At 37.7% G+C, this 14,682-nt stretch overlaps 2 protein-coding genes and 1 long non-coding RNA gene across 3 annotated transcripts; 1 reads left to right on the forward strand and 2 right to left on the reverse strand.

The window, feature by feature from the left end:
- Nucleotides 1-272: 272 nt before the first annotated feature.
- Nucleotides 273-1,225, forward strand: LOC133728159 (uncharacterized). Its single transcript, XR_009855644.1, has 3 exons — nucleotides 273-420; nucleotides 849-1,000; nucleotides 1,153-1,225. It is a non-coding gene; the product is annotated as an uncharacterized LOC133728159 (long non-coding RNA).
- A 2,605-nt stretch (nucleotides 1,226-3,830) lies between these two features.
- On the reverse strand, nucleotides 3,831-7,737 carry LOC133732488 (UDP-glycosyltransferase 87A1-like). Its single transcript, XM_062160052.1, has 2 exons — nucleotides 7,171-7,737; nucleotides 3,831-4,825 (listed from the first exon to the last, which is right to left on the reverse strand). Exons 1-2 carry the CDS (start codon nucleotides 7,664-7,666, stop codon nucleotides 3,951-3,953), a joined length of 1,371 nt encoding a protein of 456 aa, XP_062016036.1. The 5' UTR covers nucleotides 7,667-7,737; the 3' UTR covers nucleotides 3,831-3,950.
- Nucleotides 7,738-9,280: 1,543 nt separating this feature from the next.
- Nucleotides 9,281-11,086, reverse strand: LOC133732182 (zinc finger protein CONSTANS-LIKE 7). The gene is made up of 3 exons (XM_062159668.1): nucleotides 10,488-11,086; nucleotides 9,754-9,906; nucleotides 9,281-9,640 (listed from the first exon to the last, which is right to left on the reverse strand). The coding sequence occupies exons 1-3, from the start codon at nucleotides 11,013-11,015 to the stop codon at nucleotides 9,614-9,616; spliced, it is 708 nt and encodes a 235-aa protein (XP_062015652.1). The 5' UTR covers nucleotides 11,016-11,086; the 3' UTR covers nucleotides 9,281-9,613.
- Between the last annotated feature and the right edge of the window lie 3,596 nt (nucleotides 11,087-14,682).

Here is a 14,682-nt window from a genome sequence, read left to right on the forward strand (position 1 = left end):
GTAGTCTCACACGCTCTCTCTCTCTCTCTCTGACCCTTTTCGGTTTTTCTTAGCCGATTAAACTTTCTCCCTCTCTCATCTCTCCCTCACCTGCAAACCAAGAAAAACAGAAAGCCTCAAGATCTGTTTTCTCTCTCCTTCGACACCCACTTCCGGTCACCACCGTGACTCACCTCCACCATCACGGACCTCACCGACCTCCGCCGAGTTTAAAGCAGCCTCCTTGACTTCCGGCAACAATCGACGCGCCGACGCTGCTCACTTCCACTGTCAAGCACCTCCTTCCTCCACTCCATTGCTCGCCTCCAGCGTCAAGCACCGCCTCCCTCCAGTCCATCCTTCCCTCTTCTCTGTGCCGGCGTCTCTTCCTCCGCCTCTGCCGCCGCCCAGGAAATTGGCATAGACGCGAAGAAGCAAAAGGTGCGTGAATTTACTGTTGATTCATTTTTGAAAGTTTAGTGTTTGTTTTCGGCTTTTCGCGGCATTTTTGTTTGTTTGATTGTTTCTGGGGTTGGTATAATAATGTTGTTGGCGTTTAATAATGTTGTTGGCGTTTAATTGAAGTGAGATGGGAATAATAGTTGAGTGAGCACCACATAGATAAGCTTTAAATGCCACCACCAGCAAGCAAGTTGTGGAAGTCTTGAATTTAATATTGGGAGTTGGATGTAGCAGTAGCAAGGTTTCTGAATTGGGGCCCTCTCGCTTTAGTTCTTAACAGTATGCAAATGCAGATTTTGTTACTATTAGCTTTGAATTACAGATGGGGATTAAATTAGGGGAGGTTTTTTCATCTCATGGTAGTTTCTCATTCTCTCGATTTTGTGGATGTGTTGTTGAACAAGCAGGTGGTGGATAAATTACAGTCTGGTGGTAACTCTAAGAGAGAAAATTGGAGAACTGAATTGCCTGACGCAGGGTTGGGAGCGGGAGTTCTGGAACAAATGAAAGACGAGAAAAGAAAAGATGTGGCTTGGCAAGGCAAATGCTCGGGTACAGTGTATGTTCAAAATTTTTTTACCAAAATTCTGTGTTCTTTGTTTATGTTCAACTACCCATCATACACATAGATACGTGTGGTTTCACGGAATATGTCAACTCTGGGGATGACACAGGCATCATGAATCATTGAGCTTTGTTTTTTGTTTGCAGATATATTGGAGGAAGTGAATTCGAAGGACATTTTTCTCTAATTAATGAGGCAGCTCTACTTCTTTGGATGTCTAAGTTTAATAGGGTTCTTTGTTTACGTTGATACTATTGTGGTTATGCGTGCTCAAGAGTGTCTGTTACAGTGCTTTAATTTATAGCTTGTGTTGTATTTTGGCATATCTGATGAAACTGGTTCCTCTCCGTTTTCCGACTCTTTTCACTTCTCCTGTATATTTGGCTTTACCTCTTGTCTGAACGTGGCTTGATTTGGCTTTCAGGTTTGCACATACCAATCCATTACATATGGATGTATTCCAGAGTGTTGTACGGTTTAAAGCAGAAGTGGTTGCTATGACAGCTGCAATGCTTGGAAGTAAAAAAAAGTCTTCTGGAGGACAAATATGTGGAAACATGACATCAGGAGGAACTGAAAGTATATTACTAGCTGTAATCCAAGTCTCTATTATCTCATTGAATCTCATGGTTTTATTGAAGAGGATACAAAATCTTTTACAATTTCTTTGCTTTTTTAATGTAAAGCACTTCATTGTAAATGTTTGAAGTATGTTTATTGTAGAGAAATAAAAGTATTATTATGTTCAGGTTGCAAATTAATTAGCAGAAATATTTTTTTTTTAAATGCTGTCACTATTACACACTGAAATCAGTGTGAGATAAGAGTATAGGGGTTTCACACGGCAATCCGTGTCAATAAGGTTATAAGTTTTGACACAGAAATCAGTGTGAGTTATATCCCGCACAGAAATCTGTGTGAAATACAGTTTACACATTTGGCACAGAAATCCGTGTGAAATAGAGTTGTTCACACGGATTGTGTTTTATTCCGGTAATTTATATTAATGGAATTATAGTGGGGCCCACGTAACCTTTTCACACGGACAACATAATCCGTGTGAGATGAGCATTACCCCCCCTCCAAATCGCACGGTAACACCAATCTGTGCGTGTACTGTGTGTAAAAGCTATCACACACGGATTTCAGTGTGAGAAAGTCTTATTACCCACAGATTAAAATCCGCGGATAATTGTTGTTTTGCTAGTAGTGCTAATTAGTGTTTTATGAGTGAATGACATTACTGTGGCAAGTTATTAGTAGATAAGTAGACTTCAATAAACTTAGAATTGATATTACAAATGTCTTGATCGAGTAAGAGCTCGTTTAAAATACACCAACAAATATAAAATGTATTTTGTTTCATTTGCACAAATAAGCAACTTTGAATTATCTTTAACTTGAATGCACATACTTGGGTTCAGGGACGTAGCCAGAAATTGAAAATGGTTTAGGCTAATTTTACAGGGATGGATCCAAGATGTCAAGTTCGGGTTGGCTAGAACAATAAGTTTTTTTTTTTGTTTTGCTGCTAAAAGCATATACATTTTTAAAAAATGATTGAGTTCATTTTTAATACCTATGTGATACACATTTTATCGATTAACAATAATTGTACCAACTGTAAATAACTGAAATTAGAGAAATACAGCTCACTTACTATACTCAATCCCATCATGAAAAAGAATAGATAAAGCTAGAAATATTTTGATGTTAAAATTAGTAAAAAAGAATAGACCCAAAAAAGAAAAAGAAAAAGAAAATTAGTAAAAGAAGAAAGAAAGAAAAGGAAAAAAAAAACTATTCTATTGGTGATCGAACCAAAGACCTAATCTGTGTTAAACCAAACATTTAACCAACTAATCTATGAGAAACTCATGTAAGTATTGTACATTTCATAATATATAAACATTTTTGGGATGGGTTGCAGCCCAAGTAGCCTTGTATATGGCTACGTCTCTGCTTGGGTTGAGCCTCTGAACATGAATTAAACCAAATCTCGAGTTGAAGGTGAATTTAAATTGTCTATTTTTAGTATTTTATTGTTTGGATGTGCATTGTTTTGGATTTTGATTTGGGAAAACATTACCAATGGTCACTGAGTTATGACTTATTCGACACTTAACTCACTGTATTTTCAACAATATCACTTAACTCACTCAGTTTTACATCCGTCTTTCACTTAACTCACTGTCATTAATTCTACCGTTAAAAGCTATTAAAATTGAGAGTATATTTATCTAAACACTGAAAAAATGTATTTCTAACTTCTTCTTTTTAAAAAAAAAAAAAAAAGACAAAATTTTTTTTTCAAATTATATTTAAGTTAAAAAAATCATTTTTTATTAGAAATCTCAGAAATTTAAAAAATTGAAAAAAGTCTAATAAATGTAAATTGAGGGTATATTTGTCTAAACACTAAAAAATGCATTTCTAACTTTTTTTTATAAAAAAAAGACAAATTTTTTTCAAATTATATTTAAGTTAAAAAAATCATTTTTTATTAGAAATTTCAGAAATTTAAAAAAATTGAAAAAAAGTCTGATAAATGTAGTTTTTTTAAGTTAAAAATGATTTTTAAGTGTTTTGACAAATATACCCTCAATTTTAACGGCTTCTAACGGTAGAATTAACGGCAGTGAGTTAAATGAAAGACGGATGTAAAATTGAGTGAATTAAGTGATTTTGTTGAAAATACAGTGAGTTAAGTGTCGAATAAGTTATAATCCAGTGATCATTGGTGATATTTCCCCTTTTGATTTTTTAACTTTAGAAAATAGGAATTTGATCATGGAAACTAGTTGAAATTTAATATCAACAAGAACTACATGCAGCTGCTAATTAGTTAAATTATTTGAATCTTTATTTCCACTCATCGTACATCATATATCAATGACACAATGTCCCATTTGATCCAACATTGCTTCTATCTCATCTTCATATGTCATTTCATCTTTGATATGTCACTGATAAAGGCTTCAACACTGTTATAAGATGACCCACCTTTTCTGATTGCTTGTTTGTAAATTTCACTAAGCTCTCTTGCTCTTCTCCTCATTTCTTTCCCCTCCTCATTTTCCAAATCCATAAAATTTTTAACAAGCCCACTAATCTCTTCTCTACTAACCAAACCTTTTTCTCCCGAACCCTTCTTCACCCTCCACCCAATTTTCCAATCTTCAACGATCATCTTACTATTAGGTACTTGGTCCCAATATATAGGAAAAGTCAACATCGGAAGACCGGCAAAAACAGCTTCAGAGGTCGAATTCCAGCCACAATGTGACCAAAACCCACCCAAAGAAGAATGGCACAACACTGTCAATTGGTCACACCAAGGCACCACAATCCCCATGTCACCACATTTCTCTTTCAGCTTCGACACTTCCTCACGCGCCACCCAAAAGAACCGAACACCGCTAGCCTTCAACCCGGCGGCGATTTCATCCATTTGAGCTTGAGGAGGTGAATGCAGACTGCCTTGTGACACATACAAAACTGAACCTCTAGGTTGCTTGTCAAGCCAATCAAAATAGTGATCCTCATTGGGCATTGAATGGGCTTCCACTTTGAAGTAGGGTATGGTAGGCCCAATATGGTAAACCGGGATTGGAACACTTTGCCTCAAAGCGTCGATCACTTCTGGTTCAAGCTCATAAACTGAAGGTAACAAAAGGTATTGTGCTTTAGATAGGCTTGAAATCGATTCTAAAGCTCTATTCAGGACATTAAGCCCTTTTCCGTAAAAACACGTAGGAAGGTCCGCCACACGTGTCGAAGGAAGCCCCGGGATATAGTCCACCCTCTTTTCTCCACTCTCTACAAAAAAAAAAAAAAAAACCAATACGGTTTTAGATACAGAAGGAGGTAAATAGTAGAACAATCAATAATGCATGGTAAGTTGTCTTATTGTGGGAGCTTGAGGTCAGGCCTTTTAGTTTCATCAATTTGGTAGACTAATTTTATTACCAATTGAAACATATGCCTTTTACGTATACAAAGAATCAAGACCATAAAATTGAAACCATACTTGTATTAGAGAATTTAGAGTAAAGTTGTTTGGGGTGCATTAAAGAATCAATATAGTAAAAAAGACAAATTTACTCTGTTGTTACGTCAATTTTATATAATAATAGATCGGTATCTTAATATTTCATAGAACTAGTCTATCACTACATAAAGTCTATAAATCATGTGTCAAATCTTAAATGCGTAATAGAACTTCTCAATATAACTTCATGTGATGGTAGCCATGTTTTATATAGTGATCTGACTTGTGAATATTTCATGAAACTATTCTATCATACGAAATTTCTCTATATTTATATATATGTAGTTGGATACATAATATAATTTTTCATTAGGGAAAAACTCACAAACAGTATCTGAGGTTTGGGCCACTAATAACTTTCGTACCTCAAGTTCAAAAAATATCAGATTGGTACCTGGACTTTCAGCCCCGACCCAAGATACGTACCTAGAAACAGTAAAACCGTTAACAAGGTTAACTTTTCAAGGGCAAATCTGTCCTTTCACTGTTCATCTCCTCCAAACTCTCTGCATCACCTCTTCTCTCTCTGTCTCATTAAACAAGGTACGTCTCTCTCTCTCTCTCTCTCTCTCTCTCTCTCTCTCTCTCTCTCTCTCTCTCTCTCTCTCTCTCTCTCTCTCTCTCTCTCTCTCTCTCTCTCTCTCTCTCTCTCTCTCTCTCTCTCTCTCTCTCTCTCTCTCTCGCTCTCGCTCCCTCCCTCCCTCCCTCCCATTACACTCCTTGATCTCTCCTTAATTGGATTCACGGGAAGCCCCATCGCAACCTCTGCCACAGTAGTAGCCTTTTCCGCTGCAGCCCAACATGATAGTGGGTCCCAATTCCTACCCCTCCCTTATGCCCAACCCTAGCAACAACACCACCGCCAACAACAACTCGATTGCGATGTTGGGCAGCGAGCCGAATTCGTGTCGGTTCTAGTTCAACACGGTGGCCCAGTAGCAGCAGCCTGCATCGAAGTTGTAGTCGCTGGATTCCATGAGCCCAAGCCCATTCGACAGATCGTTGAGGCCTTGCGGCGGCAGCTGAGGTTCAGCCCCCTGCCAAGGAGTAGCTCAACGCTTTGGGTAATTCGCATTCTGCGATTGGGATTGTGATGAAATTCAATTTGAATCTGTAAGTCATAATGTGCTATTTTATGTGTGTTTGTTTTGGGGTATGCAGGAGCTAGTGGAGTTGGGTTCACGTCTCATTTGTGTCAGGACCCAACTTAATCCACAGTGTCTTGCAAAGAAATACTGATGATATGCTTTGTTCATCCCTCCTGCTCGGACAAGGTTGGAGATTGAAAGGCAAAAACTAGGGCTTTTGGGTTGGGGGAATGGAGGAGGAGGAGCAGAAGAAGACTCCATTAGAGAGGGGTGCCTAGAAGAAGTACGAGGCTTGTTTTTGAGTGGTGGAAGCAGAAACAGAGAGCAGAGGTTTATATATGAGAGATTAGAGAGGGGTGCCTAGAAGAAGTACGAGGCTTGTTTTTGAGTGGTGGAAGCAGAAACAGAGAGCAGAGGTTTATATATGGAAGGAATGGTACTTATATTGGAGTATGAAAAATCTGAGATTGCAGAGAGATGGAGAGAGTTTGGAGAAGATGAACAGTGAAAGGATAGGTTTGCCCTTGAAAAGTTAACCTTGTTAACGGTTTTACTATTTCTAAGTACGTATCTTGGGTCGGGGTTGAAAGTCCAGGTACCAATCTGATATTTTTTGAACTTGAGGTACGAAAGTTATTAGTGACCCAAACCTCAGGTACTGTTTGTGAGTCTTTCCCTTTTGATTATAACTTTATCTGATGATAGGTCCAATTCATGTACGTAGTCGAAGAAATTAGCTGATAACATTTAATGAAACTAGTTTATCTACATTGGACTTCCTATTGACTTCGTCTTTGTGTAATAGCACGGCCAGTTTCATATTGTGGTAGAATGATCTATGAACATCAATACATCACAAGAAACTAGTTTATCACTCTATATATGAAGTTAGATCAATACTTCCGAATTTAAAACCTGTAAAATTATAACCCTGAAAAAAGTTTAAAACCTAAACTGCTACGGACTGTTTTTGTAATTTGCTCCAAGTAAAAATGAAATCAAATTATCAAGTTAGATTTACGTACCCGCCAAACTGACAGGGAAATGCTGGTTCTGAACGAGTAGATCAAAATATTGAAACACCGAATAGACAGAAGCCGACATAGTCCAAAGAGAAGCCACCGGAATATTCCTCACATTCCCGATCTCAACCGACCACACCAAGTACGTATCGGCGATCAAGGCCGTCACCGGCGGCACGAGCCGATCGAGGAGCTCCTCCACCGGCGCTCTGATCTTCTTCAGAACAGTCTCGTAGAAGCTGGGAGAGTCCTTGCCGCGACCGATTTCCGAGGGAATGACCTGGGGAATGGTGACGAATCGCACGTTGTCGGGTTTCGGGTCGGATCCGATGAAGCCGAGCCACTCTTCGGTTACGATGAAGGAGACGGTCGTGTCGGGGGAGATGGCGGCGATGGAGTGGCAGAGACACATCATGGGGTTGATGTGGCCGCGGCCGGGGAAGGGCAATGCGACCACGTGGCAATTAGGGGTGGTTGGATGGGGAGTGTGGAGGTCCATTAATTAGGGTTTTTGGGAGTGGGCTGATAGTTCGAGGAGGGAGAAAGAAAGCAGAAGAAGATAAAAGAGGAGTGAGCAGATCGAGGAAGACGACGACGAAAGAGACCGGCGGTTAATATAGCGCCAAAAAGAGATTCGTTTACGTAGGACGTCATTTCTATTTGTTGGGCTATTTGAGCCTACTCTCGCAAAGCCCGTGAGTTTGGGTCATTTTGGAACCCATATTCGAGCGTTATCTGTTCATTCTTTGTGTCGCCTGCCGTCCAAGGAACCATTCTTTAGATATTTTTACAAGAATTATCAATGCAAACAAATGGCCAATTCGAGTATTCTTTAGCTATTTGATTACGATCATTACAATTTCAGTTTCATGTGACATATAATACGAAGGCATTTGAATTTACACTTTTAGTTGTTTCGCTCAGTTCTTTTTCTGATTTGTCTAGTTTCTTTCATATATAATTTTTGTTGTATTCTGAAATTGTTGTAAGAAAATTTGAATTGAAACTCTCTCTTGCAAAAAGAAAAAATATGGGCTGAATTTCTGGCGAAGTCTTATGGTCCACTGTGATTGTCCCACTCTTTCAAAGGACCACATATAATACAAAAGTTACACAACACAAACAAAATGACATAAAGAAAGGTAAAAGTAGCATCAGTTGAAGGTAACTATTCAAAAATATTGATCCGCCAAGGAAGGACTAAAGGTTGGAAAATTATTGTAGAAACGTTGTGTTCTTTATTTTATGGAGGGCGAATTCTAATTTAAGATCACATTATTATGAACAAAAATTATCAATACTTCAACAATTAAATTGATTCGGAGAAGACCAAAATTCTTATGCTATGTACGTTAAACTGAATTCAATTATCAAACATTCATAAGTGAAATACGACCTAACAAATTAAATATTCTAAACATCAATCACTCTCATTTAAAAGCTTTTCACCTAGCTTAAATCAAGAATTGAAGAAAATCATGTTGAACAGTGTGCTATATGGACCACAAATGCACATTCAGTACAAGTTCGTATTGAAATGTTGGATCTTTGATTGCAACTGCACATGGATTAGTGAATGATTTTCGTCCAATCAACTTCATCAAAATAATTTAGATCAATATGATCGAACACAATTGTTGGAGCCTCACTTGAATTTGGATGAGTGATCACATTACGTGAGTGATGTTGTGCGAGCATAATTGTAAAGACAATGACACTACTAGTACCTACACAATAAGGTACCACAAAGAGTAAGCAAAAGAAAATGGTTCTTGAGATGGACCACTACGATGCAATCAGTTGATATCAATAATAGTGTCCATGAAATATTCCAATGCTTGACAGTCCACTGAAATAAAGTTGACTCTTGCTCATTTCTCGTGAGTTATTATCGAGATTATACACAAAAATTCCATGTGTCAGTCACAAACTAATTTACTTAGTATATCTGCTACATTACATATCAATGTTGAGTTTTAGAATGTAAACTTATCAATTTGGAGTAAAGAATTACTAAAATTTAAGTTTAGGTTGTCTTTTAATTATCAAATTTAGAGAAAAATTTAGAATTTGAAAAAAAAAAACCCCCTACATCATGGTAATATATAAAAGAGAAAAAAAAGGCAATACACTAACAATATGTCGATTAACAATTTGTCAAATACGTCATTAATCATCACAACGTAATGTATTCGATGTGCATAATAATTACTCCTGAACATGTCATAGGAAAGACTGTATCCAAGAGGGACCTTATAACATATGATCATGTCTTGATGATAAGTAGACCCCAGAAACAGAAGCTTTAATCAAGTACTTCCAGAAAAAAATAGAGATATTTTTCATCATTGGTTCTTAATTCCACGTAGTTAGGAGGAAGATATTTTCTGCAAAGGAAAAGTCGACGGGTTGGATGAGATATTTGTTGAGATATTTCATCGATCTATCACGAAACTCTCTTCACAAATCGACCCTGCAATACCAAACCAAACTTTAGTTTCAAATTCCTGAACTTTCAAATCCATGATAGGGAAAGAGATGAGAAAGAGAGAGAGATGAAGACAAAGAATTGACCTAATGACTTACCTTGAGTCTAGGTCTTTTATCAGCATTGAGCTTGCGGACTTGGTACCTTATCTTCTTGGAGAAGAGTCTAGACTGACGTTTCTCTTTGTACCTCAGAACACTTGCCTCCCTTCTTGTACTTTTCTCTTCTTCCATTACTGGCACCTCTCCCATCTAATCATCATCAGAAGAAATGCACACTAAGCAAAATATTCCATTTTCCAGATACATTTACACAGAACAAGCATACTCAATCTATATATAATTAGAATGTAGTTTTCGGACTCGACACCATCTAATTTTTATACGGTCTCTCATTTTTATGTTTAGTTTGCCATTATGCGCTCTCTTCTTGTGTTTTAAGACATTAAGATATTGATTTTGGAGAGCAAAAACTAGAAATCTAAATAAAAATTGCTTTTGAGAAATGAATTAATATCAAGTTAATGAGTAACTATCATTGCATTCCTTAAAAGAAAAAGAATCAAGAGTTTTAAGTGTTTCCGTACCTCAAGTTTTTGGGAAAAGGAAGAGAAAGGCACAAGTTTATTGGTGTTATTTGCACTTTCACGCAGAAGTACAAGAATACAACTGGAGAGTGCGAATAGCATTCCTTATTTGAAACCATTAATGAAGAAGGGAAATAAATGCAGGTTATAATACTAAGGGCATTTTGAAATTGGGGAAAATATGAAAGTGAAAAGGTAAAAGAAGTGGAGAATGAAATGAGAAATCAATGGAGTAGTAGTACTAACATAATTGCCAATGCTAGCAGCCTTGGAAGAATGTGATGAACAATCCTCAGCCCAAAGAGAACCACGATCAGACCAAGCATCCAATACATCTTGATAATTCAAGTTCAAATTCAATTGCACCTTCTTCAGATCCTCATCATCATCCCAAAACCCAACAGTACTACTCTCTCTCTTCACAACCTTCTTACAGTAACTTTCCTCTTCGAAAAAGCACCTCTCAGCTGAATCACCAAACACTTCATTCTCTACCTCTCCATCCCCTTCTTCACCATTAGGAAACTCATCCCAATCCATGAAATCCCAATTAAGTTCCTGACCAGTAAACATGTTGTGACCCTTCGGTAGCTTCTCATCGTCTTCGTCTCCGTCTTCGATCCCCCAAATGCGCTCCAAGTCATCCATGATATCAATCTCTCCATTGACATAACCATCTTTGGTAGTGTCAGAGAAATCCTCGGAAGAATTAGCACTGTCCGGCACCTGCTGCTCCTCCTTCTTTGGGCTTCTGAAGAATGAATGGTACCTCATCTTAGTATCTTATCCCATAGTCTCTTTTTCTTTCTTTGTATGTACTATGTGAGCACCCAAATTTGAATGTAGCATAAGAAAATGGAAAACGTATATAGGGTTCCTTTCGTCCTACGTGTCACCTTATCTTCTCCCCATTGGCTGGTTCATGCCCTCATCAGAAGTTGAAGAGAAGGACCCTACAGAGCCTTTTTACTACTACATGCAATATGCATATGACCAAAAAGACTTTGTTCAAATGTTGCATGAAGCACGTGAACAAAAAGCTTTGATAAGCAAGGATCATCAAAGGGTTTGTTCAGTTGCTCTGTATGTATGTGCATATGTTGACAGCCATAGTGGAGTAGCATATAGTAGCTTCAAGAAAGAAAAGATCTAGAAAATGGTCATGTATGCAGTCCAGATATAATCAGGAAGAGTATAAAGAAGACCCATATTGTTAAAGTTACAGTCTTAGATTTATAATTGGAAAACGCCAGAAGCCCAGTTGTTGGCATTCCCAACTTGTGGGGCGTTGTTGGTAAAGCAAGATATTATCATCCCATGCCTATTGTCTATTGAGGCAGTCTGCCAATGAGTAGTTTTCACATCCCACAACCCACAACCCTCGACTTCCAACTCTTTACCCTCTCTTTCTTTCTAGAGAGAGGGGGAAGACGGAAGCGTGGAGGTTGATAGTAGCCGGCACCCAATTGGGTATTTTTGCAATGCCGACTCACAAAGTAGTTATAAGTTAAAGTTTATGAAGAACTTGTCTTTTTGAAATAAAAGTTGAATTCATTAGATCAACAGTAAAAATGTTGTAGTCTACTAAAATTTACATAAGAAATCAGTCAAGAAGTTCTGGAGTAACCTACCTAAGCTAAAGCAAACTATTATAGATTACTAGGACGCTTACATTTAAGCGAGCCTATACAAGAATGAAAAAACCTCGCCTCCTAAGGAAAAGAAATAATTCAACTAGCTCCTAGTTGCCAATCACACAATTGTAGTACAAGCAAGACACTAGAAACGTCATAGAAGACTCGTAGAAGATAATCCAACCTCACATAGGTTCAATACCCTAATACATTAGGGCTCAGATTGTCTTAACCTGAGCCCAAGCCCAAATCAAGTCTTGCCTAGCAGGAAGACTCCCTTGCCCCATCAGCCCAAATTTGAGCCCAAGCCAACAGAGGAGGAGAATCATGCTACTTTTTTGCCTCACCGTCGTCATGTCCTCCAGCGGCATACTGTTCGACCATAGCTCTGGCAACCGGCTTTTCCTCCCGTGCATCAACATCGACGACCTGTTGCCTTCTCGGTCAACAGTCCTCAATCCCACAGAGGACCGGCCGGAAAGGAGAATCCTCGCTACTCTGACCTTGACAGCTCCTCCCGCACCTCGCTAATACAGAGTCTGTGCAGCGTCGATACCCAGACACCTGCACTTGTTTCACTTCCCAATCTAGCAATCCCACCAGCCCGAGATCTGATCAACACAACAATCGTTGTACATACCCAACCACGAAAGCCAACTCCTTCTTCCTATAAAACCGCGATCTAACAAAGGACAGAGGCCTACTCAACTCGGCGTGGAGAGAGAATGCCGGTCCCAGTTCTGTCGCCGTCGCTATACTTGAACTCTAGGGTTCATGGAGAGTGTATTCCATGCACCGTCAGTGCATGGGTACTTGCAATATGAATGAATGTAATTTTTTTGATATTAAAATATATAAATGAGTGGATTAGATGAGTGGCTGTTATTTTTTTAGAGATTAAAATAACTGATAGTGCACTTGCACTGTCGGTGCATACAATCCTCTTCCCTAATTTAGCAATAAAACTTATTAAAATCAGAGCAACTCAAAATTAAGTTTGTAACGTCCTGCATGTATATAAATAACTGTAAAATTGAAAATGAGGGTTATGAAGAACTTGTCATTGGTCTAGAATGGTCTAAATGAGTAAATACTAGAATGAGTTGTTATTGAACATGTACTGACTAGTGGGACAGATACCTAGACGGCTAGACTTATAGCCATTCAGGTCTTTATTATCTCTGTCATTTTTTTAGATATATTTTATTGAATATCTTGTCTCTATTGTTAAATAAAGAAATCAAGAAACATAACTGTGGTTTTTAAATGTGGTGCGTAGAGAATACTTAAACTTAGAAAATAATACTTACAATATTCAAATTAAATGTTTGATTGGAGACTAATAGCTATTCAGACATATAATTCTCACCGTTTTCACTTCTCTTGGAGGTATTTTTCAAATATCATGTCTAGTGGCAAATGTATGCCTAGGCTGCGTAGGTTGGAACCTAGGCAGAGATCAAGAGACATTTTGTCTCTCTTTTGAAAAAATAATTAGATCAAGAAACATAACTACGGTTTTTAAATGTGGTGCACATAGACAAAACAATACTAAAATTTAAGAAATAATATTCACAATATTCAAGTCAAACGTTTCGTTGGAGACTAATAGCTATTTAAAAATAATTCTCATCGTTTTCACTTCTCTTTTAGGTATTTTATCAAATATCATGTCCAGTGATGGATCTATGCCTATACTGCATAGGTTGCAGCCCAACATAGAATTCTGGTAAAAAATGAATACCTATAGAGTTAATATAGTATTAGTCTAACTAGAGAAGAAAAATCATTCAATGTCTCTTTTGTTTAAGAATATTGAAAGCAACAAAGAGAGAATTGAGAGAATAATTGTGTCTTTTATTGATAATAGGAGCCTCTATTTATAGGTAACGAAGTGGTGTTAGCTCAGTGGTTAGAGCATCCGCTATCTAAGATCGAGGTCATGGGTTCGAGTTACCATGGGGGTATGAGTGAAATCCTTTAATCCTCTTATTAAAAAATGAAAAAAAAAAAAAAAAAAAAGCCTCTATTTATAGGGAGTACAAGTATATAATCTTGGAGTACAACGAATCCTATTCTAATTAAATCTAGAAATCTAGAACATTCTCTACTATTACAACAATAGAAAATAATCCTAATTTAGTAAGGCATACATAAACCAAACCTGATATCCTTCAACATCTTTTTCCTGAAAAATTTCTTCATCCAGTCTTCCTCAACCATCATTTCCTCCCTCTCTATTTCTCTTTCTATTTCGACAGTCAATCCCTAATTTTCTTAGTTCAAAACTCAAACAACAAAATGTTTCGGCAAGAAATGATTTTATATAAATCTAGCTCACCTCCCAATATTTTGATCCTGGATTTGCCCCTGATCGTGTCTCTTCATTTGAGGAAAAGAACAAAAGATTAGGTTAAAGTTGTTCATTCTCACTCAAGATCGATATAGCAGCTACTCACACTCAAAGACAAACATGGGCTAGAGAGTAGAGAGACTCCTAGTCTCCTCAAATGAACTAGTAGCAAGCTAGCAAGCTAGCTAGCCAGCCAGCCAACATTCATATATGGCAGAGAAAAATGGTTCCAGCTTCTAAGAGGATAAATGTGTACGTTATCACACACACTAACCCACCGCCCATATATTCCAAATCCAAGGTCTTGCCTTGACAATTTGTGCTAATACTAATACTATATATAGGGAAGAGGATTGTATGCCTTGCCTATATATAGTTGCGAATGCACGTTATTAAAATGCAGATCATTGTGGTCGTCTGATCTAATTATTTTGTATTAAAATTTGAACTGGAT

The sequence above is a fragment of the Rosa rugosa genome, chromosome 2 (genome assembly GCF_958449725.1).
Source record: "Rosa rugosa chromosome 2, drRosRugo1.1, whole genome shotgun sequence".
NCBI lineage: Eukaryota > Viridiplantae > Streptophyta > Magnoliopsida > Rosales > Rosaceae > Rosa > Rosa rugosa.